The sequence below is a fragment of the Rana temporaria genome, chromosome 1 (assembly GCF_905171775.1).
Source record: "Rana temporaria chromosome 1, aRanTem1.1, whole genome shotgun sequence".
NCBI classification, from domain to species: Eukaryota; Metazoa; Chordata; class Amphibia; order Anura; family Ranidae; genus Rana; species Rana temporaria.
Window position 1 is genome coordinate 36618524 of NC_053489.1, and position 27996 is coordinate 36646519.

A 27996-nucleotide genomic window follows, 5' to 3' on the forward strand; every position below is an offset into this window, starting at 1 on the left:
TTTTTTGTCAATTTTTTTTTTATTAACGTTTTACAATATTATATGTAAATATGAAACATAAAAAAAGTACAAAGAGAAACTCCCCGCCACAAGTCAGGCCAACAGCCTGATGTTTAAATGGACTTTTCTTGGATGTCTGGTCTATTGGGGTTGTGTGTCAGAAGCCAGTCCGCCAGCCAGGTCTGTAGTAAAATAATAAGTTGGTAGGTAATTTGACAACTTCTATACATGCAACACAAAAATACATTTTCATTAAGCGCAAAATAATATGTTCACTTTTATCTCGCTTTAAAAAAGAACTCCAAGCAAATATTGCAAAGTTTCTTTCTCGTTTCGGTAAAAATATATACAAGTTAAAAGGAGATGTATGACCAAAGCTCTTTTGGCCATACTTTGATGGTGAATCACAGCAGTGCACTTGGTTCCACACTCCTGTGACCCAGATTCAGCTAAAGCCCGCTGTTGGCTGATGTCGGAGCCAGTCCAGGCTCTGGAAGAATCCCGACCATATTGTCAGGATTGACCCAGAAGCCTTACCTGCAGTTTGCTAAGCCTCTCAGCGCACTACTCCCGCCCCCTTTCCAGTGAGCACTGAAGGGGCAGAGAGCCGGTAACTAATAGTCACGGCTCTCTGCTCTGGTAAGAATGAGAACTCAGTGATCAGAGGTCACATGCAGTGTCATCTTAAGAGCATTATAGGCCCCCGGGCAATACAGTGCACTGGGGCCCTGTCTACACAATCACGCACGAGAATTTACTGACAAAAATCATAAAATTTACTGGCAGAACCAAATTTTTTACTGCCACTGCAAAAAACTAGACTGAGTTCCCCCTTGCATTGTAAGGGGGAATCCTGCAGACTCTGATGTAAAGGGGAACTCTGATGTGGGGGGCACTCTGGTGACCAGAGACCACCTTCCGTAGAGTAAATACACTAAGGTAAGGGGGGTCACTAATATAGGAGGGGGAACCTTTATATCAGTGCCCCCTTACATTTTTGCATTCACTCCCCCCTTACATCAGCAACCCCCCACACTCGTGGAGGACCGGATCTTCTCTGTGATTTCCGCAAACTGGGCATGGTCAGTTCTAACCTGTCACTCTCCACAATTTTTTACTGGGGTTGCTGGGCAGCCGGTGGGGCCCCCCAGGCAAGCGGGGCCCCCGGGCAACTTCCCAGCGTGCCCAATGGAAAAGATGGCCCTGGTCACATGTCATTGCTCAGCTCACAGTCTAAAGCCCGAGACACACTATTAGATTTTCTGCAGATTTTTGTCTTCCGATTGACCAAAACCATATAGTATGAGGTCAAACCTTAAGAGTTTCAATTTGTATGCAATCAGGAAGGCCCTTGCACTACATGGTTTTGGTAAATCGGAAGACAAAAATCTGCACAAAATCTAATAGTGTGTATGAGGCTTTAGACTCAGTTTGGGGACAGCTGCTGCATCATCCACATACACTTTACCAAAAGTATTGGGACGCATGCCTTTACACACACATGAACTTTAATGGCATCCCAGTCTTAGTCCATAGGGTTTAATATTGAGTTGGACCACCCTTTGCAACTATAACAGCTTTAACTGTTCTGGGAAGACTGTCCACAAGTTTTAGGAATAGGTCTATGGGAATGTTTGACCATTCTTCCAGAATGGTCAAACAGGCGATGATATTGGATGAGAAGGCCTGGCTCGCAGTCTCTACTCTAATTCAAAGGTGTTCTATCGGGTTGATGTCAGGACTCTGTGCAGGCCGGCCAAGTTTCTCCACCCATGTCTTTATGGACCTTGCTTTGTGCACTGGTCCAAATCATTTGGTGGAGGGGAGATTATAGTGTGGGGTTGTTTTTCAGGGGTTTGGCTTGGCCCCTTAGCTCCAGTGAAGGGAATTCTTAAGGCGCCAGCATACCAAAACATTTTGGACAATTTAATGCTCCCAGCTTTGTGGGAACAGTTTGGGGACGGCCCCTTCCTGTTCCAACATGGCTGCACATCAGTGCACAAAGCAAGGATCTGTCACAGAACTAGCAGCTTGCCAACCAGTGTCAACTGCTGATTCTATTTGGGGGTCATTTATTAAAGTGGTTGTAAAGGCACATGTTTTTTTTACCTTCATGCATTCTATACATGAAGCTAAAAAACTGTGTGCAGAAGCCCCACTAATACTGACCTGAGCCTCCTCTCGATCCAGTGATATACAGGAGAGCCTTGCCTCTCTGGGAACTAACACTCCTGATTGGCTATTGGCAGCAGCAGAAGCCATTGGCTCCCGCTACTGTGAATCGCAGCCAGTAAGCCAATCAGAGGATGGAGGTGGTGGGGCCGAACCGTGACTCTGTGTGTGATTGGACACACAGAGCAGCAGCTTGGCTCTGGTGCACTAATAGCAAGCTGCTTGCCGTGGGGGCACCAGAGAGGAGCCAGGAGCGCCGGCGTGGGACCCGAGAAGAGGAATCGTTGCACAGAGCAGGTAAGAATAACAAGTTTGTTATTTTAATGAAAAAAATAATAATTAAAGCTTTACAATAAATTTACCTATTAACGGGCAATGTACCTATGAACATTAAAATAGGCATTGCCGGGGGGGTTAAATAGAAATGTTACTTCCTGTGCCTGCAGGTAGAGGTAATTGTAATAGATGTCAGCAAATATTTGCATCTTGCCTCATATTTGTTTCAGCAAAACTGCAAAGAATCGATTCGTGGGCCAACCCACTCCTCCGCTTTAAAAAAAATAAAAAATTACATGGACAAAATATTTGGCCATAACAGCGAAATGAAAGTGCCTAACCATAACTATTCTTAAAAATGCCCCCCCCCCCACAAACACACACTTATTGCTGCCTACCTTATGTTAAAAAAAAATTCAAATAAAAGTATACTTTCCCTTTTTGGCTTGCTCCAGTTGGGTCATGTCATTCCGCAGCTCAGGGAGTGATCAAAAACAGCTAGGAACTCCCAGCGGTTGTCAGCTCTCCCTCCTCCTCCCTACAACCAGATGCTCACTGACACAGGTGAGCGTGACTAGACTAGAGCGAGCTAAAGAAAGGTAAGTACCGTATATACTCGAGTATAAGCCGAGTTTTAAAGCCCTTTTTTTAGGGCTGAAAATACCCCCCTCGGCTTATACTCGAGTCAGTACCTAAATTCTTGACAGGCGTCCACTTTTTGAAAGCCGCAGCTTCCTCCTGGCGTTCCGTTCCGTGATAGGCATTTGACACTGTGTTCCGCCTATCACGGAAGTCCTCTCATCCTCGGACAGTTTCCCAGCAGACACTGTGTTCAGTGTTCCGCCAATCGCGGACGTCCTCTTGTTCGAGGATGAAAGAATGTCCATGGTTGGCGGAACACTGAAGTGTCTGCTGGGAAACTGAGTCCGAGCATGAGAGGACCTCCGTGATAGGCGGAACACAGTGTGAAATGCCTATCATGGAACGGAACGCCAGGAGGAAGCCGTGACTTTTAAAAAATGGACGCCTGTCAAGAATGCAGGTACTCGGGCATAGTGAGACTGTAATGGGCACAGTGAGGTTGGCACAGTGAGACTGCAATGGGAACAGTGAGGTATGGCAAAGTGAGACTGCAATGGGCACAGTGAGGTATGGCACAGTGAGACTGCAATGGGCACAGTGAGGTATGGCACAGTGAGACTGCAATGGGCACAGTGAGGTATGGCACAGTGAGGTATGGTACATTGAGACTGCAATGGGCACAGTGAGGCGTGCAAATGGGCATTGTTGACCCTCTTTTCCGCTTACAGTGGCTGCTGCATTCTCACCCTCGGCTTATACTCGAGTCAATACGTTTTGCCATATTTTTTGGGGTAAAATTATATACGGTATACAGTTTTTTTTTTCTTTTCTTATTTTAAATGGGGCAGGCAAGATAGGTAGCAGGAGAGCGGTGGGGACATTTTTAAGAATAATTACGCATGAATTCCATTTTAAAGCCAAAATATTTTTCCCCACGTAGTGGGGCTGTGACCGCAATGCACGTGTTAACTGCCCCTTGTTTTTTCTAGGAGAGAGGAGAGCGGAGATATAGTTACCAAATCCTCCCAGCACAAGACTGGTCTGGCACCCCCCTGCTCCAGCGGTCTTCAATAGTGAACTGTTCCTGATGTCATCAAGCGCAGAGCAGGGTTTATAGACCTGGAACAGTCCACTGCTGGTCCCTGAGGGAGCGCTGTTTCTTGGAGGATCAAAGAATTGGGTGAGTATAAGTTTTCTGCTTACCCCTAGACAAAATGAGCAGTTGACCCGTGCAGTGTGGCTATAGCCACACTGCACGGAGAAAAAAAAAATCTGATTTAAAGCGTTGTTCCAGTCTAAAAAAATAAATGAATATTAAAAGCCAACAGCTACACATACTACAGCTGCTGGCTTTTAATATTAGGACACTTACCTGTCCTGGAGTCCCTCGACGTCGATGTTTCACTTTAGGGTGGAACTCCGGTTTAAGAAAAAAACAAAAGATTGCGTGCACAAAATTTACGTACCAGGGGATCGGCTGGCTTTTGCTTGCAGAGCTCTGTGAGTCCAGTTAGCAAAGTTGGGTTCACAAAAAGGCTCAGATAATCTCTTGCAGCGCTTCCCGTAGGCACAGGTTCAATGGTCTCTGAAAAGGGAAAGTCAGCATCACCAACACAGAAAGGTTCCTTTTACTGCACATTTTCACATCTAAAAAAGTATGAATTTCATATGCATTTTTAGAAAAAAATGTGTCACAAAACCCGGGCTGTGACATCTGAGCCCTTTGCTAAATATAGTCAGTGTAAGTAAGTGTAGATTCGCTACTACCAGGGCCGGTGCTTGACTATTTTGTGCCCTAGACAAGACTAACCCCCACCACCCGCCTCTTGCCCAATGGAGCAGAGTTAAGGGGATGTGGGGTGTTGTTAGTCTTGCCTAGGGCCACGCGGGTGACTACAACAGGATCGGAGAGCGGACTCACTGGGGCAGCAGCTACGTCCAAAGACATGGTGCACTCCTACCAGTCTGAGCTGCTGCTCACCTCCATAGGCTGCTGCTTTCTCTGGAAAGTTAGTCAGCGCCCCAGCCCTGTCGCCCGGGCCCCGGTCAGTGCCCCAGGGCCCCCTTGTATTCGCTGGCCAGTCTAAAGGAGAAGTCAGTGGCTGTGGCTGCGCCCCCCCCTAGGCAGCAGTGCACCCTAGACGGCTACCTAGTTTGCTTAGCAGGAGCATCGAACCTGACTACTACATGGGCAAAAGTTGGTGGACACCAGACTGTCACATCTATATGAGCCTGGTGGATATCTTGTCCTAAAAATCTAGGCATAATATGAAGTGACCTCTGGATGTGCATTAGCTCATTCACATTGCAAAGCAGTCCTTGTGATCTGTTTGCACGTGTGTGTGTGTGTGTGTCAGCCCTGTTATTGGTGCCAAACCACCTATATAGACTGGAGCATTGTATGGAGACATTGCCTAGTGGCCTCTCTTTTTAGTTCACTTCGCTGAAAACTAATTATTTTCATGGGATACTTAGAAGCTGGCACTTAAAGCCCAACGCTGGGCTGCTGTTAAATTTACCCATGTAATGGGGACACCCCTACTTTGCAAGGGATAAATGCTCGGTCGGCTAAGTGGAAAGGATTGGCCAAGCAGAGAAGTGAAGTGGCTCCAGGGGACCGGTGGCACAGTGAGGAGAGAGAATGTAGGAGCGATGAAAAAAGTTAATCAGGAAAAGAGAGAGGCTCTAAGGCCGCATACACACGACCGGAAAGCAGCCTAAGACCGAGAACTGAACGTCTGAACTGTCAGTTACTGATTCCCTGCTCTACCATCGCTCAATGGAGTGCTAGCCTGTGGGGGGGGGGCAGAAGTGATTGGTTCAGTCTACCAGCAGCTCGCTGAGAGGCTGGTCCAGGCATCTGGGTGAATCCCAACATTAATGTCAGGAAGGATCGATCCAGAGCCTGGACTGGCTGTGTGATATCAGACTTTAGCCAGCAGGGCAGAATGAAGTAAATGTTAGCTGTATGTCTCCTTTAATCTTATATGCTTGCCAACTGTAAAATAGACTGAGCTCAATCCAACATGAGCCATGCAGTGTAATGGCTATAGGTAAGCCACCTTCACTGAACTCACCTAACGGAGGGGACAAACCCCCAAAAAGTTATGTAATAACTCTACACTCGTGTCACAATGCAAGGTGTATTCCTCCAGAGGGTGTCTCTATGGACGTTTTAGGGGAGCCGCTTAGCTTCAAACATATGACCTATACCTTGGTGTGGTACACATCGCTGCACCTACCATCTGGAAACATGACGCGGATCTCTTGTTCGGCTGAAGTGAAGCAGTAGCTTCCATGAACAGCGTTGCGTAGATCATCCGTTCCATAAATGGCCCTCAGACTGGAGAGAGATGAAAATTTTTACTTTGAATGATCATTGCAGTTTTTCAGTAATGGGGCTGTTATGGTAATGAGAAAAAAGACTAAGAAGGTTTACATACCTATAAAATAAATTCTTAGATTGCGATAATGCATTTCACACAAGATCCACTTATAAAGTAGATGTAAACCCTACCTGGATGACATTGAGTTTGCTAAAGGACTGTTTATTGTAAGTAGGGTTGTCCTGATACCACTTTTTTAAGACCGAGTACAAGTACCGATACTTTTTTTTCAAGTACTCGCCAATACCGAATACCGATACTTTTTTTTAATTTCATGTGACAGCGGCACATGTGTCAGTATGTTTTTTTTTTTTTTTATCTTTAACAATTTGTTTTTTCAATTTTTTACATTTTTTTTTACAATTTTTTTTATTTATAATGCTTTCATTTTTTTATTTTTTATTTTTAAATTCTTAATTTTTTTTATTTTCTACAATCATTTTTTTTATTCTTTTTTTTTTTTTATTCTTTATTTTTTTATAAATTTTTTCAGCCCTGTTGGGGGGGGCTTTGGTGAGATATCAGGGGTCTTAACAGACCTCTGACATCTTCCCTTTGAGACAGGGAAAGGAACTAGGGACACATGTTCCCTTGTCCCTTTCTCAGCAGCATCAGCTGCGCTGAAAATGAATGGAGTGAAGACAGCGTCTTCTCTTCATTCATAAACTGAAACATTTGTAAACACAGGTTACAATGTTTCAGTTATGTGAATGGACAGAGTCGGTGATTACTGACTCAGTCCATTCGGAGCAGTAAGAAGTCGGATTTACCGGCTCCTACCCCGCTCTCCATCCTGACATTTCCAGGGGGTGGAGGAGGAGCACGGAAGGGGAGAGAAACACGGCGGCATACACGGGATACGCGGCGGCATACACGGGATACACGGTGGCTTTCAGCTGCTTTAAAATCAGCAGTGATCAGTGCTTGTAACTTCCCCACGCACTGATCACCGCGGACAGTACAAGTATCGGGTGAAGCATCGGGAGCATTTGCCCGAGTACAAGTACTCGGGCAAATGCTTGGTATCAGTCCCGATACCGATACTAGTATCGGTATTGGGACAACCCTAATTTTAAGCAATGGTCGTCTTGTTTTCACCTTATTTTCATCCTTTGTTTCACCTCTGTGCTTCTGATCTCCTGTAGCCTCTTCCAGCCACTTCCTGTCTACATGCACTTGCTCCAGTGTCAGCTGCACCTCATTCTGGACCAGATTCTTAAAGTAGGAGTAAACTCCCTTGGTTGATTCTTACCTATAGGTAAACCTATAGGTAAACCTATAATGAGGCTTACCTATAGGTACAGTAATGCCTTGTTTCCACGGAACGGTTCGGGTCAGTAAATGTGGAGCGGTTAGAATGGGACCGGTCTATTCTCATGAGCCTTTCCACTGCAAATCGGACCGTCAGGGAACATTCAGGGTTTAGAAAAAATTCCTAGCAGGTCCACCAATCAGTGGGATGTATTGTATCTCCGCCCTAATGGAACCGTTCCATTTTCTATGGCCCCACATCTGAAGCAGGACCCAGAATGGTCCGGTACGGTTCGGTTTAATGGCACACTTTCATAATGGAAACACCCAAAATAGCGTACCGTACCGAACCAATCCGCTCAGTGGAAACGAGGCATAAATATCTCCTGAACGTGCGCAGTTTTGGAGATATTTACTTGTGAATGCGCTGGTGACGTCCCAGTGCAAGCTCTCTCAAGGAGCAGCATACCCATGCCGTTCCTTCAGAGCCCTGTGCCGTAAATAATGGCTCCAGTGTGCATGCACGGGAGTGACGTCATTGAGGCTCCAGCCACTCACACAGCCGGAGTGCGCGAGCTTGGAAGGAAGACTGGGTGAAGATAGAAGCACTTTCAGGGGTGACAGCGCACTGCTGGAGGGCTTAATTTTAAGGTAACAGTAGGTTTCAAATGATGTGCTAGTATGCGATGCACAGTTGATTTACAGAGAGGCCCCTCTCACACGGGCGCCTCTGTGTAGCGGATTCCACTTGCTCAGTGAGGAAATTGCTCTGCTGATCTCTGCTAAGCAAGAGGATGGCCATTCCGTGTCTGCTCCGCTTTGCAGAGCAGACACAGACACAGTCCCGCTCTCCTCTACGGGGAAATCGCATAGAAAAAGACCGCCTGTCCTTTTCCATCCGCTCCGTCCATCCATCTTTTTTTTTTGCAGGTAGGATTGGCTGGCGGCCGGTGTCAGTGGACTGACAGACGCCGCTCCATAGGGGAGACTGGAGGGTCCGTTCAGGTCTGCCTGAAAAACTGACAGGTGGACCTGATGGGACAGCCCGTGTAAAAGGACCCCAAGCCCACGTTCACACTGAGGATCGGTTTGAAATCGTGCAAGTTTAAACCGGCATTCCAGTCTGACCTCGGGGGGCGATTTGACAGACATCTGTGTGGGTTCATGCACAGATGGCTATTCAAATTGCCTTCGAAATCGGCAAAATTAGTGCAGGAACTACTTTTGGGAGTCGTTGCAGAGCCGCACTGATTTGGACGGTGTCGTTGGCGGCGATTTGACAAAACGGCCCCATGTAAACATGGGCTGAACCTGGAGCACATAGAATCTGGTGTAGCTTTGCATGGTAGCCAATCAGCTTCTAACTTCACTATGTTCAATTAACCACTTAAGACCCGGACCTTTAGGCAGCTAAAGGACCAGGCCAGGTTTTGCGATTCGGCACTGCGTCGCTTTAACAGACAATTGCGACGTGGCTCCCAAACAAAATTGGCGTCCTTTTTTCCCACAAATAGAGCTTTCTTTCGGTGGTATTTGATCACCTCTGCGGTTTTAATTTTTTGCGCTATAAACAGAAATAGAGCGACAATTTTGAAAAAAATTCAATATTTTTAACTTTTTGCTATAATAAATATCCCCCAAAAATATATATATATATATATAAAAAAAAATGTTTCCTCAATTTAGGCCGATACGTATTCTTCTACCTATTTTTGGTAAAAAAAAAATCGCAATAAGCATTTATCGGTTGGTTTGCGCAAAATTTATAGCGTTTACAAAATAGGGGATAGTTTTATTGCATTTTTTTTTTTTACTACTAATGGCGGCAAACAGCGTTTTTTTTTCATGACTGCGACATTATGGCGGACACTTCGGACAATTTTGACACATTTTTGAGACCATTGTCATTTTCACAGCAAAAAATGCATTTAAAATGCATTGTTTACTGTGAAAATGACAATTGCAGTTTAGGAGTTAACCACAAGGGGGCGCTGAAGGGGTTATGTGTGACCTCATTTGTGTTTCTAACTGTAGGGGGGTGTGGCTGTAGGTGTGACGTCATCGATTGTGTATCCCTATAAAAGGGATCACACGATCGATGACGCCGCCACAGTGAAGAACGGGGAAGCTGTGTTTACACACAGCTCTCCCCATTATTCAGCTCCGGGGACCGATCGCAGGACTCCAGCGGCGATCGGGTCCGCGGGGAGGTTTGGACCGGGTTGCGGGCGCGCGCCCGTGACCCACGGCTGGGCACTAGCACAGAACGTACCTGTACGTGCATGTGCCCAGCCGTGCCATTCTGCCGACGTAAATGTGCAGGAGGCGGTCCTTAAGTGGTTAAAGGGGTTGTAAAGGTACAATTTTTTTCCCTAAATATCTTCCTTTACCTTAGTGCAGTCCTCCTTCACTTACCTCATCCTTCCATTTTGCTTTTAAATGTCCTTATTTCTTCTGAGAAATCCTCACTTCCTGTTCTTCTGTCTGTAACTCCACACAGTAATGCAAGGCCTTCTCCCTGGTGTGGTGTGTCGTGCTCGCCCCCTCCCTTGGACTACGGGAGAGTCTCTACGTTGCAGATAGAGAAAGGAGCTGTGTGTTAGTGGGCGTCCTGACTCTCCTGTAATCCAAGGGACGGGATGAGCACGGCACTCCACACCAGGGAGAAAGCCTTGCATTACTGTGTGGAGTTACAGACAGAAGAACAGGAAGTGAGGATTTCTCAGAAGAAATAAGGACATTTAAAAGCAAAATGGAAGGATGAGGTAAGTGAAGGAGGACTGCACTAAGGTAAAGGAAGCTATTTAGGAAAAAAAAATAGTACCTTTACAATCCCTTTAAGCTTTGACAAACCTGGAAGCCGATTGGTTTCTATGTAGAGCTGCATCAGATTTTGTACTCTGCAGATTTAACAAATAAACATCTGTTTACCTTTCTGTATCATGCGTGTAATAACTAGGCAGCATGTAACCTATAATGGATATGTGACTGCTGCTCCTCTCTGCCAATCCCTTCACTGGCTTCCCCTACCCCACTGTATAAAATTCAAAATACTAACCCCAACATACAAGGCCATTCACAACATCGCCCCCATCTACATCACCAACCTCATCTGCAGATATCGTCCAAATCGCCCCCTCCGCTCCTCCCAGGACCTCCTGCTCTCTAGCTCCCCTGTTACCTCCTCCTATGCTCACCTTCAGAACTTCTCCAGAGCCTCTCCCATCCTCTGGAACTTCCTCCCCCGCTATGTCCGATCAGCCCCTAAACTGTCCCTGAAAACTCATTTATTCAGGGAAGCCTATCCCACACCCACCTAACAACTGTCCCCGAGCCACCCCTATCAAATCATTCCCTGCATCTATTACCTTTTTTTTCCCACCACCCCTTCCCTTTAGAATGTAAGCTCTACGAGCCGGGCCCTCCTGTACCTTCTGTATTGAACTGTAGTGTAATTGTGCTGTCCCCCCTATACATTGTAAAGTGCTGTGTAAACTGTTGGCGCTATATAAATCATGTATAATAATTAATAATAAAGACTCAAAAGAGACTGTCAATGTTTTTCATTGCATATCTGTATGCAGATGGTTATATGTTACTATTTTATACTCAGGTAATTCTATACATGTGTACAACTGCCTGAGCACAATAAACAGAGGGGCAGATTCAGGTACCTGCGCTTTAGGTTACGGCGGCGCAGCGTATTGTATTTACGCTACGCCGACGCAACTTACAGGAGCAAGTGCAGTATTCACAAAGCACTTGCTCCGTAAGTTGCGGCGGCGTAGCGTAAATGGGGCCGGCGTAAGCCCGCGTAATTCAAATGTGGAAGGGGGGGGGGCGTGTTTTATGCTAATGTGTGATGACCTGACGTGATTGACGTATTTTACGAACGGCGCATGCGCCGTCCGTGTACATATCCCAGTGTGCATTGCTCTCAAGTACGCCGCAACGACGTATTGGTTTCGACGTGAACGTAAATTACGCCCAGCCCTATTCGCGAACGACTTACGCAAACAATTTAAATTTCGAAGCGGGAACGACATCCATACTTAACATTGGCTGCGCCACCTAATAGCAGGAACAACGTTACGACGAAAACGACTTACGCAAACAACGTAAAAAACTACCGCCGGGCACACGTACGTTTGTGAATCGGCGTAACTAGGTAATTTGCATACTCTACGCTGAAAACGACGGGAGCGCCACCTAGCGGCCAGCGTGAGAATGCACCCTAAGATACGACGGTGTAAGAGACTTATGCCAGTCGTATCTTAGGCTAATGTCGGCGTATCTTGCTTTCTGAATACAAAAAGAAGATACGCCGGCGTAGATTTGAATTTACGCGGCGTATCTATGGATACGCCGGCGTAAATTCTCTCTGAATCCGGGCCAGAGTAAATAAAAAAAAAAAAAAAAGAATGGAGGACCCATCTAGGGAACCCATTACTTTTTTATGTGTATTGTATAAATACTACACTTTCTTTTAGACGACTTCAGGTGGATCACATTCAATGTCCTTTTCACATCTTCTGCAGGACTGTATTCATCAGCAGCACTGATGTAATTATGTGTGCATGGTACCATAGCAGCACCCACTCAGGTAGCAATTTCATGACACCTTGCTTTCATAGTATGTCCTAGTGTCATTCAACCTGGTAGGCATCTAGGGGGCATCTTATGGCAGAAATGAAATACTGTGGGGGGACAGTCCCAGTTCGAAGGGGAGTATTGCAGCAAAAGCTGCATTTTTGTGTTTATTATCTTTGTGAAAAATTAGTATTATATATATATATATATATATATATATATATATATATATATATAAATGGTTTGCCTGGAGTTGAGCTTTAAATGCTTTGTGAATGTCTCCTTTATGCACCTCTCTGCAGACCGCCACTTACACCCCGAGAATGAAGGTGACTATATAAATTAGCAGACATTGTATACATCTATATGGTATGCTTACCTGTCTGGGTGAGTTTCTTTAGCTTTCAGGCTATTTGAAGGTCCCATTAGTTCTTTCCAGGTGGCGATGGCATTATGTCTGGCCAGTTCCAGGGCAATGATTGGTCCTGAGCTCATGTACGCTGTCAGGCTGGGGAAGAACATCTTACCATATTGTTCCGAATAAAAGTCGCTACATTGCTCAGGGCTCAGATGGACTTTTCTCTTCTGTTAAAATAAAACATATTTCAAATTTAAAGAGGAAGTAAAGCCAAACTTTTTTTTTAAAATACAACCTGAAAGACAAAGGCATAATGAGCTAGTAAGCATAGCATACTAGCTCATTATGAATTACTTACCTGAGATCGAAGCCCCCGCAGCGGCCCTCGTTCCTCTCCTCCACTGCTGCCATCTCACTTCCTTTTATCACGGCTTCGGCGCTGTGACTGGCCGGAGCCGCGATTACGGCATTCCCGCACACGATCCCATTCATTAATGGCACGCTCAGTGCGCCTGCGCCGTTGTCTGTAGACATCAGTGCCATCTTTCTTGCAAATATCTCCTTAACAGTGTAGGTTAAGGAGATATTTCCAGCACCTACAGGTAAGCCTTAATCTAGGCCTACCTGTAGGTCTTAGTGGTCTGTAAGGGTTTATAACCACTTTAAAGGGTTAGTTCACCTTGACTAAAAGCTGCCTATGCAGATAATGGGAGTCTGACCAAAATTGGATGATAAACTTGCTATAGGTGTAGGGCAGTTATATACCTCCTGGATATTGTGACCACGTGTCCCGGATTGCATTTTGCAGGTCTGTCCCCGGATCCCCGGGCACCTTCATTCCGGAACAATACAGTGTCCTAAAATGAAACTGACACAGCCACCCTAACGACAACGCCACGCTGCACCCTGATTGGGCAAAGCCTTGCCCAATTATGGTGCAATAACAGCTGGTTGTTAAGAAACGGGCCGAGAAGCTGGGGACACGTGGCTTGGTATGGTTCAGGATCAGGGTCGCTCACTCCTCCCCTCCTTTCCTGCCCGGCCAGGCTGCTTGCTCAGATATCAGTCTGGTAAGGATTTTGGGGGGACCCCCACGTCATTTTTTTCTTTATTGTTTTTCTTTAGTCAGTTATCAAAAATCTTATTTTTTTTTGGGGGGGGGGGGTTGGAGTACCTCAATGGCAGTTTGGAAATGTGTTCACCCTACTCCTGGAGCCTGACTGTAAAACTCCCAAGCCCAGCCAAGTCATCACTGCTCACCTCCACCATCACAGAAGGATGGAGGTGAGCAGTGATGACTAGGCCTCACTTAGCAACGTCCTGGGAGTATTCCAGTCAGGCTACATGAGGGACATCAATAACCTACAGATGCCCCTTATCTGCATAGGCAGTTTTTTTTTGTTGGTAAAACTGAACTAACCTTTTACTTATTTTTTAGTACAATATTACATTTTTACTCATTGAAAGCAAAACTTCAGAAACTATCCACCTGCTGACTGCAATACACATATATATATATATATATATATATATATATATATATATATATATATATTTATATATACGTTGCGGTTTGCAAGTGGTTTACAATGGTTATGGCGAAAGCTATCCGCCATAATCCCAGTATCTTTTTCTCCACCTGGCAGCTGGCATTCTCATGAAAGCGGTTCAAGCGGCTCATTAGCCACTGGATCTCTTTCTAAAGTGGCAGGAGGGGACATCCCCCCCCCAGGGGTGTTTCTTGGGCTTACTGTTTCACTGGCGCACCAGAGAAACGATCCGACAGTGCGGCTGGCTGGTCAGTCACAGAGGCAATGAGAGCTGAGAAGATGGTCTGTGATTGCCTCTATAGCAGGGATATGCAATTAGCGGACCTCCAGCTGTTGCAGAACTACAATTCCCATGAGGCATAGCAAGACTCTGACACCCATAAGCAAGACACCCAGAGGCAGAGGCATGATGGGACTTGTAGTTTTGCAACAGCTGGAGGTGCGCTAATTGCATATCCCTGCTCTATAGCCTTGGAGAACTGGAGCGACTTCCGGTGTAGGACGGAAGTAAAAAAATGTTTTTTCTTTTTTTGATCTTTTGCTTTTAAAAGTAAATGAGAGATCTGGGGTCTTTTTGACCCCAGATCTCTCCATAAAGAGGACCTGTCATCCTTATTTCTATTACAAGAGATGCTTATATTCCTTGTATTAAGAATAAAAGTGATTACAAAAAAAAAAAAAAATTAAAGGGACAGCGTAAAAATGAAAAATAACCCCCCCTTTTTTTTACAGCACCCCCATCCCTCCATGCAGAAGCAAACGCATACGTAAGTTGCACACGCATATGTAAACGGTGTTCACACCACATGTGAGGTATCGCTGTGAACGTTTGGGCTAGAGCAATAATTCTTTCCTGACGCATTCATGGCAGCACACACTGGGTTGTGACTCCGCCCCCACAACCTGACAGGATTGGTTAGCTATAAATTTGAAGGGGAGACGCCCCGCACCATTCTCTTTTTTTATCCTCACCTGACAGATTGGACGAACAAGCAAGAAGCATGCCTCTTACCGCAGATCGCCCCAGCAGGTTCAGCCTCTCCTGTTTGGAAGTCCCTCCTGTACAGTCTCTAAATGAGCTTTATGGTGGGAACCCCCGTTCTGGTGGTCTCAGGGGCTCTGGAATTATACTGGCATCTGTAGCAAGCTTTAAAGAAGCTTCAAATCTCGCAGTGGTCCCCACTTTCGCTCTGTCTTTCCTTCCAGTGCAGTGTGTGCTTCCACAAAGGTATTTGTATCATTACATTTGCCACCTAAGGTTAGTCCGTTTTGTACCTTTGTCTGCCTGTTGTTTTTTTCTCAGCTCTGCTGAGCCCTGTGGTTCCTCTGACACCCCATACTCTCGGGGTCACCGCCGCGTACCCCTCAGCGCTCTGCGCATGCACGCAGCTCAGTGATGATGCCGCTGGTCTCCTCTGCCCTCTTCCAAATGGCGGCGCCGTTTAAAAAAAAAAAAAAAAAAGGAAACAGTCCTATCGCTCTGTAGTTCTGGCTGCAGTCCTGCTGCTCTGCTCTACTCAGAGTGAAGATTGCACCAGGTGTGTGCAGGCTCGTCCCAGTTCAGCCTGGGCCAATTGATTACACAAAAAAAAAAAAAAAATAGGATAGAAGATATAATACATTTATATATTAATTTATAACATATTATAGGAGAAAGTATATCCATAATTAAACAATTAATATAATCCAAAAAATAAAAAATAAAATAAGGATAGATATATGTATATAAATCATTATATTTAATAAATAGAAATGTTGGGGGGGGGGACATATTGTAATGTTTTCCCTTCTCTCTTTTTTCCCACCTTTCCGGGCTGTCTCCCTGCTATCCTCATGGGGGCCACTGCCCTCGCAGACCACCATCAGCTGACCAGGTATAGAGGCCGTCCAGAAGGTGGTAAGTAGAGAAGAGAAAAAAGAGAGCTTGGCCACTGACGCTACAGTTTTGGTAGCCCTATCGGGTCAAAAGACGCAAGTTTGCGGCACAGAGGGAGATTCTAGCCATGCTTCCGGCAGAAGGCGCAAGAAGTCACTCAAGCTTACCCTCTTGCTTTCTTCAATCAAGGCATAGCCGCTCGCGTCACAGCCACTCCTGTCATAGTCGGTCCCACCGCAGACGATTACCTTCATCCCAGATGGAGCTATCTTACCCGCACCACAGCAAATGTTTGCCAAATATGCGGGGCGCCAGCCTTGCCAGGGGAATTGGCCTGCCGCTTGTGCTTCATTGAAGTAACCAAGGATTCGGAGGCCAGAGTATATACTGAGCTCCTAGGAGAATCGCACAGGGATCAATTGTGGGCGATCCTTCCCCAAGCACATCGCCCAGCACCCGGCCGTTACGCCAGGCTGCAAAAACCCTCTCTAAGAATGAGGAGTGTGAGCAGGCGTCGGACTGTCTCTTCTTTAGTTGAACCATTTGCCCATTCAGGCGAGGAAGCGATCGGCTGGGAAGGGGTTATGGCAGAACCTCTGAAGGTTCAGAAATATTTCCTGGTGCTGAAAAGGGGGTCCTGAATCATTTCCCTTCATCAAAGAGCTGGAAAACCTCAAAGGATGAGTGGGGGAGATCGCATAAGCGGCCCAGTATGAGCAACAAGTTTGCAGATTGTACCCCTTGTGGGAGTCTAGGATCAATTCTTTGATCAATGCAACTACGGTCGATTCATCTTTAATGCGACTCGCTAGAGACGTTTCTCTACCGATTGAAGATGCAGTTACCATCCGGGACGTTCTTGATCGTGAAATCAATATAGAACTGAAGGAAGCCTGCTCCACGACAGGAGACGCTAGTAGGCCGGCTATCACCACGGCGGCAGTAGCTAAAACTATCGCTGCATGGGCGGCTAACGTTGAGAATTCCATTCTAGAAGGAGCCGACCAGGGGAAGATATTCTCCTCCCTGCAGGGAAATTAAGTTGGCTTACGGCTCCTGAGGGGGCGACTTCATGACTGGGAAGAGCCTTATGGCTGAGACCCTGGATAGCGGAGACAGCATCAAAATCTACTGGTGCAAAACTCCATATGGCGGCTCAAGTGTATTTGGCACAAAGATGGACTTGGCCATCTCCAAGGTTACCGGGGGAAAATCCGGGCTGATTCCCTCCGATAGGAGACCAGAGCCCCAGAAGGGCCCCGCTTACAGACGCGATCTTCCTGTCAAGTACAGGGATGCTAGATCCTACCGTCCCGGCAGGAAATTTAGGAGGGACTGGAAGACTCGACCCTCCTTCATGTATTTACAGTAAGCCAAGGCTATCACAGCCGGGGAACAGCAGAAGTCCTTTTTGAGGGTCCGTCTGCCCACCCAGCTCAGGTGGGCACCAGACTCGAGATTCGCTCGGATATGGGCAACTCGTATAACAGATTCATGGACACTATCCTCTATCAAGACCGGTCACAATTGGAAATTCATGGGCACATTGCCAGGGAACACATTCCAGCCTACCAAGTACCTCCGCACCAGAAAGGGAGGGGGTTTTATTCCCCTTTATTTCTGGTACAAAAAAAAAAAAAAACAGGGGATCTACGTCCAGTCCTGGACCTAAAGCGGTTCAACAGACGATCAAAATAGAGGCCCTCAGATTGGAAAAGCCTTCAGTCCATTTTGTTGACAGTGGACGTGGGAGACTGGATGCTATCTCCTAGATTTTTCGGACGTTTACCTTCACGTCCCGATCATCCCGCCTTCCAGAGGTCCCTTCGGTTCTCAATCTATCAATCTCATTTCCAATTTTGGTGCCCCCCATTCGGCATCGCCTCAGCACCCAGAGCATTCAGCAAGTCAGGGTGTTCCTAGGGGCAGAATAATATACCAGGTTGTACCGGGTGCAACTCCCTCAAGAGAGGCTGAAGCCCTTACTCCAGAAGGTACAGAATCTGCTATCATCCAGACGTCTACTGTCAGAGCCTGCCTCAGTACCCGGGGGTCCATGTCAGCATCCATACCTTTGATACAGTGGCCCCTGTGACACATGCAAGTCTTACAGAACTCCTTTCTCAGGCAGTGGAATGGAACGTCAATACTCCAAACCATCACATCCCGAACTGGGTAAAGCAATTAGTATGGTGGTGGACACACCCGTCTAACCCATAGGGAGTCCATTCCAATAGTTCCCCCAAGTCCAGAAGTAGTAACATCGGACGCCAGCCAGGGGGGATGGGGTCCACACTATCTAGACCAAGTAGCCCAAGGACAGTGGCACTTTCGGGCTCAGGGCATAGTGTCAAATATTTTAGAGCTCAGAGCAGCCTTTCAGGCTCTCCTGGCCGTTGCGCCTCTTCTAGAGGGGAAGAGTGTCCTGATCAGGATGGACAACAAGTAGAGGTGTCATGTATCCAGATACAGGGGGGCATCAGGAGTCGCACGCTTCAAGAGGAAGTTTGCCCATATTGGAAAGGGCACAAGTGCACCTGTTAGATCTATGGGCAGTGTACGTCCCGGCAACACAGAATTCGTTGGCCAACTACCTAAGCCGAGAGACACTTTCAAACAACGAATGGTCCCTGAACCAACAGGTATTCTCCATTCTTACGAAAACTTGTGGAATACCAGAAGTCGACCTAGCGGCCACGCCAAAGAACTCCAAGTGTCAGAGGTTCCTGTCCAGAGCCCACTTTCCATCAGCCGAAGGGACAAACTGCCTAGCTCTTCCATGGAGCTTTCGAGCTGGGGTACATTTTTCTTCCAACTTCTCGGATTACAAGATTCCTGTCCCGACTTCGGAGGTCCTCAGCCACGGTTATTGTACTAATACCGTTCCGACCGAGGAGGCCATGGTTTACGACCCTGCTACAACCAGGTACGCGGGCTCCAATACATCTTCCAGTAACCTGGGATCTCATACATCAGAGGCAATTCTTCCATCCAGCCCAGAGAAGCTGCATTTGCCAGCTTGGAAGTTGAGAGGGCTAGGTTAGGGGAACTAGGATACTCTCAGGAGGTAATATCAACCTTATTACAAGCTCTAAGGAGCTCCACTGATGTCACCTATACTAGGATCTGGGAGAGGTTTGTGTCGTCGCAGCAAAGAGATTGGAATCCCATCTCAAATTCTTGAATTTCTTCAGTCAGGGCTTAACATGGGCCCGGGCCTGGGTACCCTGAAGGTGCAAGTATCCGCCCTTTCAGCCATGACGGGTACTAGATGGGCTCTTCATCATTCGGTCACTCTGTTCCTCAGGGCCTGCGTAAGATCAGACCACCTAGGAGGCCAGCCTTTCCAACAGGGGATCTCTGTGTAGTACTCGAGGCCCTGTCCAATCCACCCTTTTCTCCATTCAACTTAGTCTCACCGTGGAACCTAGCTCTGAAGATGGCTTCCCGTATTGCGATCACCTCAGCTAAGAGGACGTCGGAGATACAAGCACTTATGGCTACGGAACCCCTATTTAGTGTTCTCCCCTGACAGAGTGGTTCTGAAGCCCTCAGACCATTTTTATCCAAGGGTAACTTCCTCCTTTCATTATAACCAGGACATCGTCCTTCCATCTTTTACTAATGAGAGGGGCGAGTCCCATGCCTAGGATGTCAAACCTACCATCTCCAGTTACTTCACAGCTACATCTCAGGAAGACGGATTCTGTCTTAATTATCCCACACGGGAGCAGACGAGGTCAGCCAGCTACCTCCCGTACCATTACCTCTTGGTTGTTAGTGCTTTCGCGGAGACCTATTCCATCCAGCAACTTACGACTCCTAAAGAGCATTAGGGCTCATTCGACAGGGGCAGTGGCCACTTCTTGGGCAGCATATTGCGGGATTTCACCGGAAACCATAGGCAGAGCAGCAACTTGGTCTTCCCAACACATCTTAATTTCTCACTACAGAGTGGATTCTGCTCTCCTGGCTACCGTCGACTTTGGCAGATCTGTTCTTAGAGCCAATTCCTCAGCGCTATAGAGAATAAATATTACTGTTTTCTTGCACCCTCCCGACTGGCGAGTTATTTCCCAGTGTGTGCTGCCATGAATGCGTCAGGAAAACGGAAAATTGTATACTCACCTTTCCGTAATTTTCCTTTCCTGACGCATCTTCATGGCAGCACACAGATGCCCGCCCTATTGTTTTATGATGATATATACAGAGAATGGTGCGGGGCGTCTCCCCTTCAAATTTATAGCTAACCAATCCTGTCAGGTTGTGGGGGCGGAGTCACAACCCAGTGTGTGCTGCCATGAAGATGCGTCAGGAAAGGAAAATTACGGAAAGGTGAGTATACAATTTTCCGTTATCTCCAGACCTCCTCCGTAACTCTAAACAGATAACGTGTAAAAATGTAAAGCGTCGCCTATGGAGATTTTTAAGTAGTGTCGTTTGTCGCCATTCCACAAACGTGCGCAATTTTAATGCATGACATGTTAGGTATCTATTTACTCAGCGTAACATAATCTTTTATACTTTACAAAAAAATGGGGGTATAAGAACAAATCATAAAAAGATACTTGTAATGTATTTTGGTCGTTTATATAAGTATTATATCTGTTTATGATGACATTATCGAACCAAAATGTTGATGTACTACTTTTTTATATATCTGAAAAATCCAATAAAAAATATTTGAACTAAAAAAAAAATTGGGGTATATATTATGTTTTGCTTTTTTTTTTTTTAATTCTTAAAAAAAAAAAAAATCCAAAATAATTTAATACTATGTTACATAAAAAATTGCAACAATCGCCATTTTATTGCCTTGGGTCTCTGCTAAAAAAAAAATTAATGTTTGGAAGTCATATGTAATTTTTTTTATAAAATACTGATTTAGCTCCCATTCACATCGCATGCCAAATCGCAGCCTATTGCCAGCAACGGCACAATCCAAATCCGTGCGACACCAACTTTGCGGCATCGCAACGATTTCTACAAGTAGTTCCTGCACTACTTTTGGTGATTTCAAACGCGATTTCAATAGAAATGCATGAACCCACATAGATGTCTTTTAAATCACCCCCGAACATGCATTGTAATGTGGGTTTGGGTAGTTTCTGTTGTGATTATGATTTAAAAGGAGTAAACACAGTTGATTGATAATAAATGTCTTCAGCCAAACACTAACCATGAGTGAGAGAAAAGTTTTTGTGTTATCATTCATATTCTCTGAAAAATTTCCAAGAAATCATAAATTCTGCCAGGGTATGTAAACTTATGAGCACAACTGTATAATTAGTCCAGCTGATTACTCTATTCTAAATACAGAGCTGGTGAGAGTATGAGCTGACTGCCATTGGTATGTGCACGCAGAAGATCCCAGAACAGCACCTCCTAATGGACAGATCTATGCCTGCGGGTGCACACAGCAATTAATACACTTTGGGTCAGATTCTTAAAAGGCTTACGACGGCGCAACGCCATTTGCGCCGTCGTAAGTCCTAATCTGGCCCGGCCTATCTATGCGACTGATTCTTAGAATCAGTTACGCATAGATATCACTTAGATCTGACAAGCGTAAGGCTCTTAAGCTGTAAGATCTTAAATGCAATTTTTTTTCCCGACGCTAGGTGTCGCCTCGTCGTTTTCCCCATCGTCTATGCAAATTAGATATTTACACCGATTCCTGAACGTACGCGCGGACAACGCAGTGAATTTACGACGTTTCCGTAAGCGTAAACTTGCCCCTGCTATATGAGGGGCAAGTTTACGTAGGTCCGTCGTATGCCATGCTAAGTATGGCGTCGGGTCAGCGTCGTCTTTTTCCGTAGTTTTCGTAAGTCGTTCGCGAATACGACTTTACGTCAATGACGCTCACGTCATTGACATTTTCCGTCGTGAGCTGGAGCATGCGCACTGGGCTATTTTTATGCCCGGCGCATGCACAGTTCGATCGTCGCGGGGGCGCGCTTAATTTAAATACAAGCCGCCCCCTTTGAATTACGCGGCCTTACGCCGGGCCATTTACACTACGCCGCTGCAAATTACGGAGCAAGTGCTTGGAGAATACGGCACTTGCTCCAGTAATTTGCGGCGGCGTAGTGTAAATGCCTTACGCTACGCCGCCGCGGATTCTACCAGAATCTGGCCCTTTTTGACAATCAAGGGATGCAGGTACATTTCCAGCACAACTACTGTATGGAGATGTCCAGCCTCACATGCAATGATTGCATTGGTAAAAAAAAAAAAAAAAAGGGAAAAGTAAATCCTGAGGACAGGGTCTCCTTACAGACAACATTTTCCCAAAACTTCACACCGGCAGAACTTTACCAGCAATAAATGTCCATTAACATTCGTCAGGAGTACTACTAACCCGAATAATGAGGAAGCCACTTCTGCAGATGATGTCCTCGATCTCCTCCGCTTTGTGAAGCACATCTGGCTTAATGAGAGCCAAGGTCTTCTCCACATATATGCTGGGAGGCTTCATGGACAGTCCGGGCGATGGCTGGGAAGTGGCACTCATTACCTTCATAGAGAAATAGACACAAATTACAGCTTAGAGAGATTACTGCTCACCATGTAGGGTTGTCTCCTGACCCTGAGGAACCACGGTGGGAACTGGAGATCAGGAAGGTCAGCAGGGACCACAGAAACATAGAGTCACAATGCAACAAGAACCCCGATGATCAGCAATAAAAAAAACAACGGGAGTTTTACAGCAACCACTTTTCTGCCAGGGTCTTTTTTTTCAGTTTTTGTTCACATTAAGCCCCCTTTCACACTTGTACGACTTCAAAGTCGCGCGATTTTACCACGATTTCGCGGCCGCGATTCGAGGCCGCAATTTCAATGAATGCCTGTGTAAGTGGCATCAAAATCGGACCAAAGTAGTGCAAGGACTACTTTGAAGTAGGCACAACTTAAAGTCATGCCAGTATGAATGGTAGTCATTGAAAATAATGGAGAATGACTTGTCATACGATTTTGCAGTCCAAAATCGTGGGACAAGTCGTATAAGTGTGAAAGGGGACTTAAAAAGATTTTAGGCCTGAAGATTAGTTAAAGAGGAAGAAAACCCCCATAGGTTTTACTTCCTCTTTAGCCTGCTGCAAAGCCTACTAGCCCATTTTGTGCCACTTACCTGCAAAAGAATCCAGCGATGTCCCCAGAGTAGGCAGCGCCCATCTTCTGGCCCCTCTTCCTTCCGGGCCGCGGATTCTGGCTCTGTGATTCGCTGGAGCCACGTGACGTCATTACCACGCATTCGCACGGGAGCCGTGATTCACTGCACAGGCTAGGAAAGAAACAGCACTTTGTTTTGTTTCTTCCCCGCGCATGCAGCATTGGAATTTTTAGCAGACTACAAGTGAAATATCTCCTAAACGGTGCACGTTTAGGAGATATTTCCACTACCTATAGGTAAGCCTTATTCTAGACTTGCCTATAGGTAGACATGAAACTGGGTTTGGGACTTTGAATGAGGCATGTGGATGACACATGCCTCCATCCCTGAAAATTGAAAGAAAGAAAGGGTTGGGACTTTAAATGAGATGCGTGTTGATGCAAACAGTATGTATAAGTAAATAAATAAAGTAATATAGCGTAATAACCAGGCTCAAACTTACCAACCAAATTGCAAGCCGAATTCAACTGTCTAACTTAGTATGTTAAAAGCAGAGGATTGGTTGCACACATTTGCAAATATATGGATAAGCCACAGGCCGCTACTTTATTTATTTACTTATACATACTGTTTGCATCAACACGCATCTCATTTAAAGTCCCAACCCTTTCTCTCTTTCTACCTATAGGTAGAAGTCCAAAAAGTGGGTTTACAACCTCTTCAAAGGGGTTGTAAAGATTTGTTTTTTATTTTCTAAATAGGTTCCTTTAACCACTTAAGACCCGGACCATTATGCAGGTTAAGGACCTTGCCCCTTTTTGCGATTCGGCACTGCGTCGCTTTAACTGACAATTGCGCGGTCGTGCGACGTGGCTCCCAAACAAATTGGCGTCCTTTTTTCCCCACAAATAGAGCTTTCTTTTGGTGGTATTTGATCACCTCTGCGGTTTAAAATTTTTGCGCTATAAACAAAAATAGAGCGACAATTTTGAAAAAAATGCAATATTTTTTACTTTTTGCTATAATAAATATCCCCCAAAAATATATAAAAAAACGTTTTTTTTCCTCAGTTTAGGCCGATACGTATTCTTCTACCTATTTTTGGTAAAAAAAAAATGCAATAAGCGTTTATCGGTTGGTTTGTGCAAAATTTATAGCGTTTACAAAATAGGGGATAGTTTTATTGCATTGTTATTAATATATATTTTTTTTACTACTAATGGTGGCGATCAGCGATTTTTATCGTGACTGCGACATTATGGCGGACACATCAGACAATTTTGACACATTTTTGGGACCATTGTCATTTTCACAGCAACAAGTGCTATAAAAATGCACTGATTACTGTGAAAATGCCAATTGCAGTTTAGGAGTTAACCACTAGAGGGCGCTGTAGAGGTTAAGTGTGTTATCTCATATGTGTTTCTAGCTGTAGGGGGGGCGGGGCTGGACGTGTGACGTCATTGATCGTCTTTCCCTATATCAGGGAACAGACGATCAATGACACTGCCACAACGAAGATTAGGGAAGGTGTGTTTACACACACCTCTCCCCGTTCTTCAGCTACGGTGACCGTTCGCGGGACACCGGCGGCGATCGGGTCCCCGGGTGCCGCGGGCACGGTCACGGAGCTTCGGACCAGCTGGGCTTAAAGAGACACGTACAGGTACGTGATTGTGCCCAGCCGTGCCATTCTGCCGACGTATATCGGCGTGAAGGGGTCCTTAAGTGGTTAAGCTAGCTAGTGCATTGTTGTTTCACGTACCTTTTCCTTCCATTTCCCTTCTAAAAAATGTTTTTCTTTGTTTTCTTTGTCTGAATTTCTCACTTTCTGTTCCTCCTCAGTAAACTGTTCTGGCTGACTAACCACCGCTCGGATGATGGGGGCAAGCTTACCGAGGAGGAACAGGAAGTGAGAAATTCAGACAAAGAAAAAAAAAACGTTTAGAAGGGAAATTGAAGGAAAAGGTAAGTGAACCAACAATGCACTAGCTTAAAGGGTTTGTAAAGGTAAATGTTTTTTCACCTTAATACATCCTATGCATTAAGGTGAAAAAACATCTGACAATACAAGTTTTTCAGGCAAGTGCTTTATTCACAAAGCACTTGCCTGTAAAGTTGCGGCGGCGTAGCGTAAATCACGCGGCGGAATTCAAATTCGGCGGCTAGGGGGCGTGTATCATTTAAATGATGCGCGTCCCCGCGCCGAACGAACGGCGCATGCGCCGTCCGTCAAATCTCCCAGTGTGCATTGCTCTAAATGACGTTGCAAGGACGTCATTGGTTTCGACCTGAACGTAAATGACGTCCAGCCCCATTCACGGACGACTTACGCAAACGACGTAACTTTTTACATTTTCAACGCGGGAACGACGGCCATACTTAACATTGCATATAGCAGGGGCAACTTTACACCGGGAAAAGTCTAACGTAAACGTTGTAACTTTACTGCGTCGGCCGCGCGTACGTTTGGGAATTCGCGTATCTAGCTAATTTGCATACTCAAAGCGGAAATCGATGGAAGCGCCACCTAGCGGGCAAAAAAAAAAAATTGCAGTTAAGATCCGACGGCGTAAGAGCCTTACGCCTGTCGGATCTAATGGATATCTATGTGTAACTGATTCTAAGAATCAGTCGCATAGATACGACGGGCCAGATTAGGACTTACGACGGCGTACATGGCGCTGCGCCGTCGTAAGTCCTTTGAGAATCTGGACCTTAGAGAATAAAATGGTGGCGGTTGCAGTTTTTTATGTCCTGTTATATTACTGCAAATTTATCAAATGCAAAATGTCAGTAACAAGTACAATTAACCACTTGCTTACTGGGCACATATACCCCCCTCCTGCCCAGGTGAAATTTCAGCTTCCGGCACTGCGCCGCTTTAACTGACAATTGCGCGGTCGTGCGACGTGGCTCCCAAACAAAATTGATGTCCTTTTTTCCCCACAAGTAGCTTTCTTTTGGTGGTATTTGATCGCCTGTGCAGTTTTTATTTTTTGCGCTATAAACAAAAAAGAGCGACAATTTTGAAAAAAAATACAATATTTTTTACTTGTTGCTATAATAAATATGCCAATTTAAAAAAAAAACATTTTTTTTCTCAGTTTAGCCCGATACGTATTCTTCTACATATTTTTGGTAAAAAAAAAAAAAAACGCAATAAGCGCAAAAGTTATAGCGCCTACAAAATAGGGGACAGAATTATTATTTTTTATTATTTTTTTGTTTACTAGAAATGGCGGCGATCTGCGATTTTTATTGGGACTGCGACGTTATGGCGGACACATCGGACACTTTTGACACATTTTTGGCGCCATTCACATTTATACTGCGATCAGTGCTATAAATATGCACTAATTACTGTATAAATGTGACTGGCATTGAAGGGGTTAACACTAGGGGGTGAGGAAGGGGTTAAATGTATTCCCTGTATTGTGTTCTAACTGTAGGTGGAGGGGGGGGGGTGACTGGGGGGGGGAGGTGACCGATCTGCGTCCCTATGTACAAGGGACACAGATCGGTCTCCTCTCCAGAGACAGGACGCTGTCTCTGTGTGAGCCGGCAATGAGAGATGATCTCATATGTTTACATATGAGATCATCTCTCATTGGCCGCACAGATCGCATAGCAAACGGCCACTCTGATTGGCCGTCGCAGCGATCTGTAATTGGCTGTGTCCAAGGGACACGGCCAACACAGAGTTTCCCCGCTGCGCGCTCTGGAGCGCGCGCGGGGAACGCCCAAAGGGGCGGACGTCAATTGACGTCCAGTTGGATATTCAGATCCGCGCTGTAGCTGTCATTCGGCTATAGCGCGGGTCTCAAGAAGTTAAATAAACGCAGAAGGGAGTTTAACGAGACACGTGGCCAATCATTAAAAAGAGAAGAAAATAGGTTTAACCTTAAACTACGTAGAGGGTTCTTTACTGTAAAGCCTCGTACACACGACCGGATTTCCATCGGACAAATCCGTGGATTGGCTGCTTGCAAATCCACATGGACAGGAAAAGAGAAAATCATCCAAATGGGGGTCACAGACAGAAATAGTAAAGGGAAAAAAAGTGCCTGAAAATGTTTTACAGCAGACTCTCCATTTATTGTAAGGGGGGGGGGGGGGTTGCCACAGACAGAAACAGTAAGGTGAGAGGTTAAAACTCCTGACAGTGTTTTAGAGACTGCCTGTGCCCTCAGGTCCTGGTGACAACTGACTCTCCATTTCTTGTATGGGTGTCACCGGGGTAAGAAGTGCGGAGGAATCACTGCAATGGGGGTCACAGACAGAAAATAATAAAGTGAGAGAAGGTTACAACTCCTGATAATGTTTAATGCAAGCCTGTGTCTTCCTGACCTAGTGACAATGCTCCCCCCCCCTCCATTCCCTCTATGGGTGTCACCAGGGCAGGAAGTGAGGAAGAATCACTGGAATGGGGGTCACAGACGTGGCAGAATGTATAATGTGCCCACTTTATACACAAAAACAGAAACAGTTTTGGCTGAAACATGAGAATAATGAGTAATTGTAGTATAATGAGATATATTGTAATGTGATGGCCGCCATTGCTGTCATCACCGGCCCGGTACAATGATATAAATAGGAGCTGTGCCTCCTCGGTCTATACATACAGCGGTGACTGTCCCGGATCCGGACTCTGCAGCAGCTTCTCTGGATACTACAGCTCCGGACAGAGATGTGTTTACATGTCTTGTTGCTAGGAGACCGATCCTGCTTTCTTTTCTGTAGCGGAAGTGACGTTCCGTCGCCGCCATCTTGCTACACCCCGCGATTGTCCACAGTAAAAATGGAGTGAGAAGGCGGAAAGCGGACATCTTGTTACA

The 27996-nt window shown here is 45.7% G+C and overlaps 1 protein-coding gene across 1 annotated transcript; it reads right to left on the reverse strand.

The window, feature by feature from the left end:
• Positions 1-27942, reverse strand: NME5 (NME/NM23 family member 5). Its single transcript, XM_040336524.1, has 6 exons — positions 27784-27942; positions 22406-22561; positions 12637-12842; positions 6273-6373; positions 4497-4615; positions 1-182 (listed from the first exon to the last, which is right to left on the reverse strand). The coding sequence occupies exons 1-6, from the start codon at positions 27925-27927 to the stop codon at positions 114-116; spliced, it is 795 nt and encodes a 264-aa protein (XP_040192458.1). The 5' UTR covers positions 27928-27942; the 3' UTR covers positions 1-113.
• Between the last annotated feature and the right edge of the window lie 54 nt (positions 27943-27996).

Excerpts from the sequence above, each read along its gene's own strand:
- NME5 (XM_040336524.1), bottom strand. The coding sequence starts at position 27,927 with ATGGCGGCGACGGAACGTCACTTCCGCTACAGAAAAGAAAGCAGGATC. Across the intron at positions 4,616-6,272 it reads CCGCGTCATGTTTCCAGATG|AGACCATTGAACCTGTGCCT; the intron begins GTAGGTGCAGCG and ends TTCCCTTTTCAG. Across the intron at positions 183-4,496 it reads AAAAGCCAGCCGATCCCCTG|ACCTGGCTGGCGGACTGGCT; the intron begins GTACGTAAATTT and ends ATTTTACTACAG.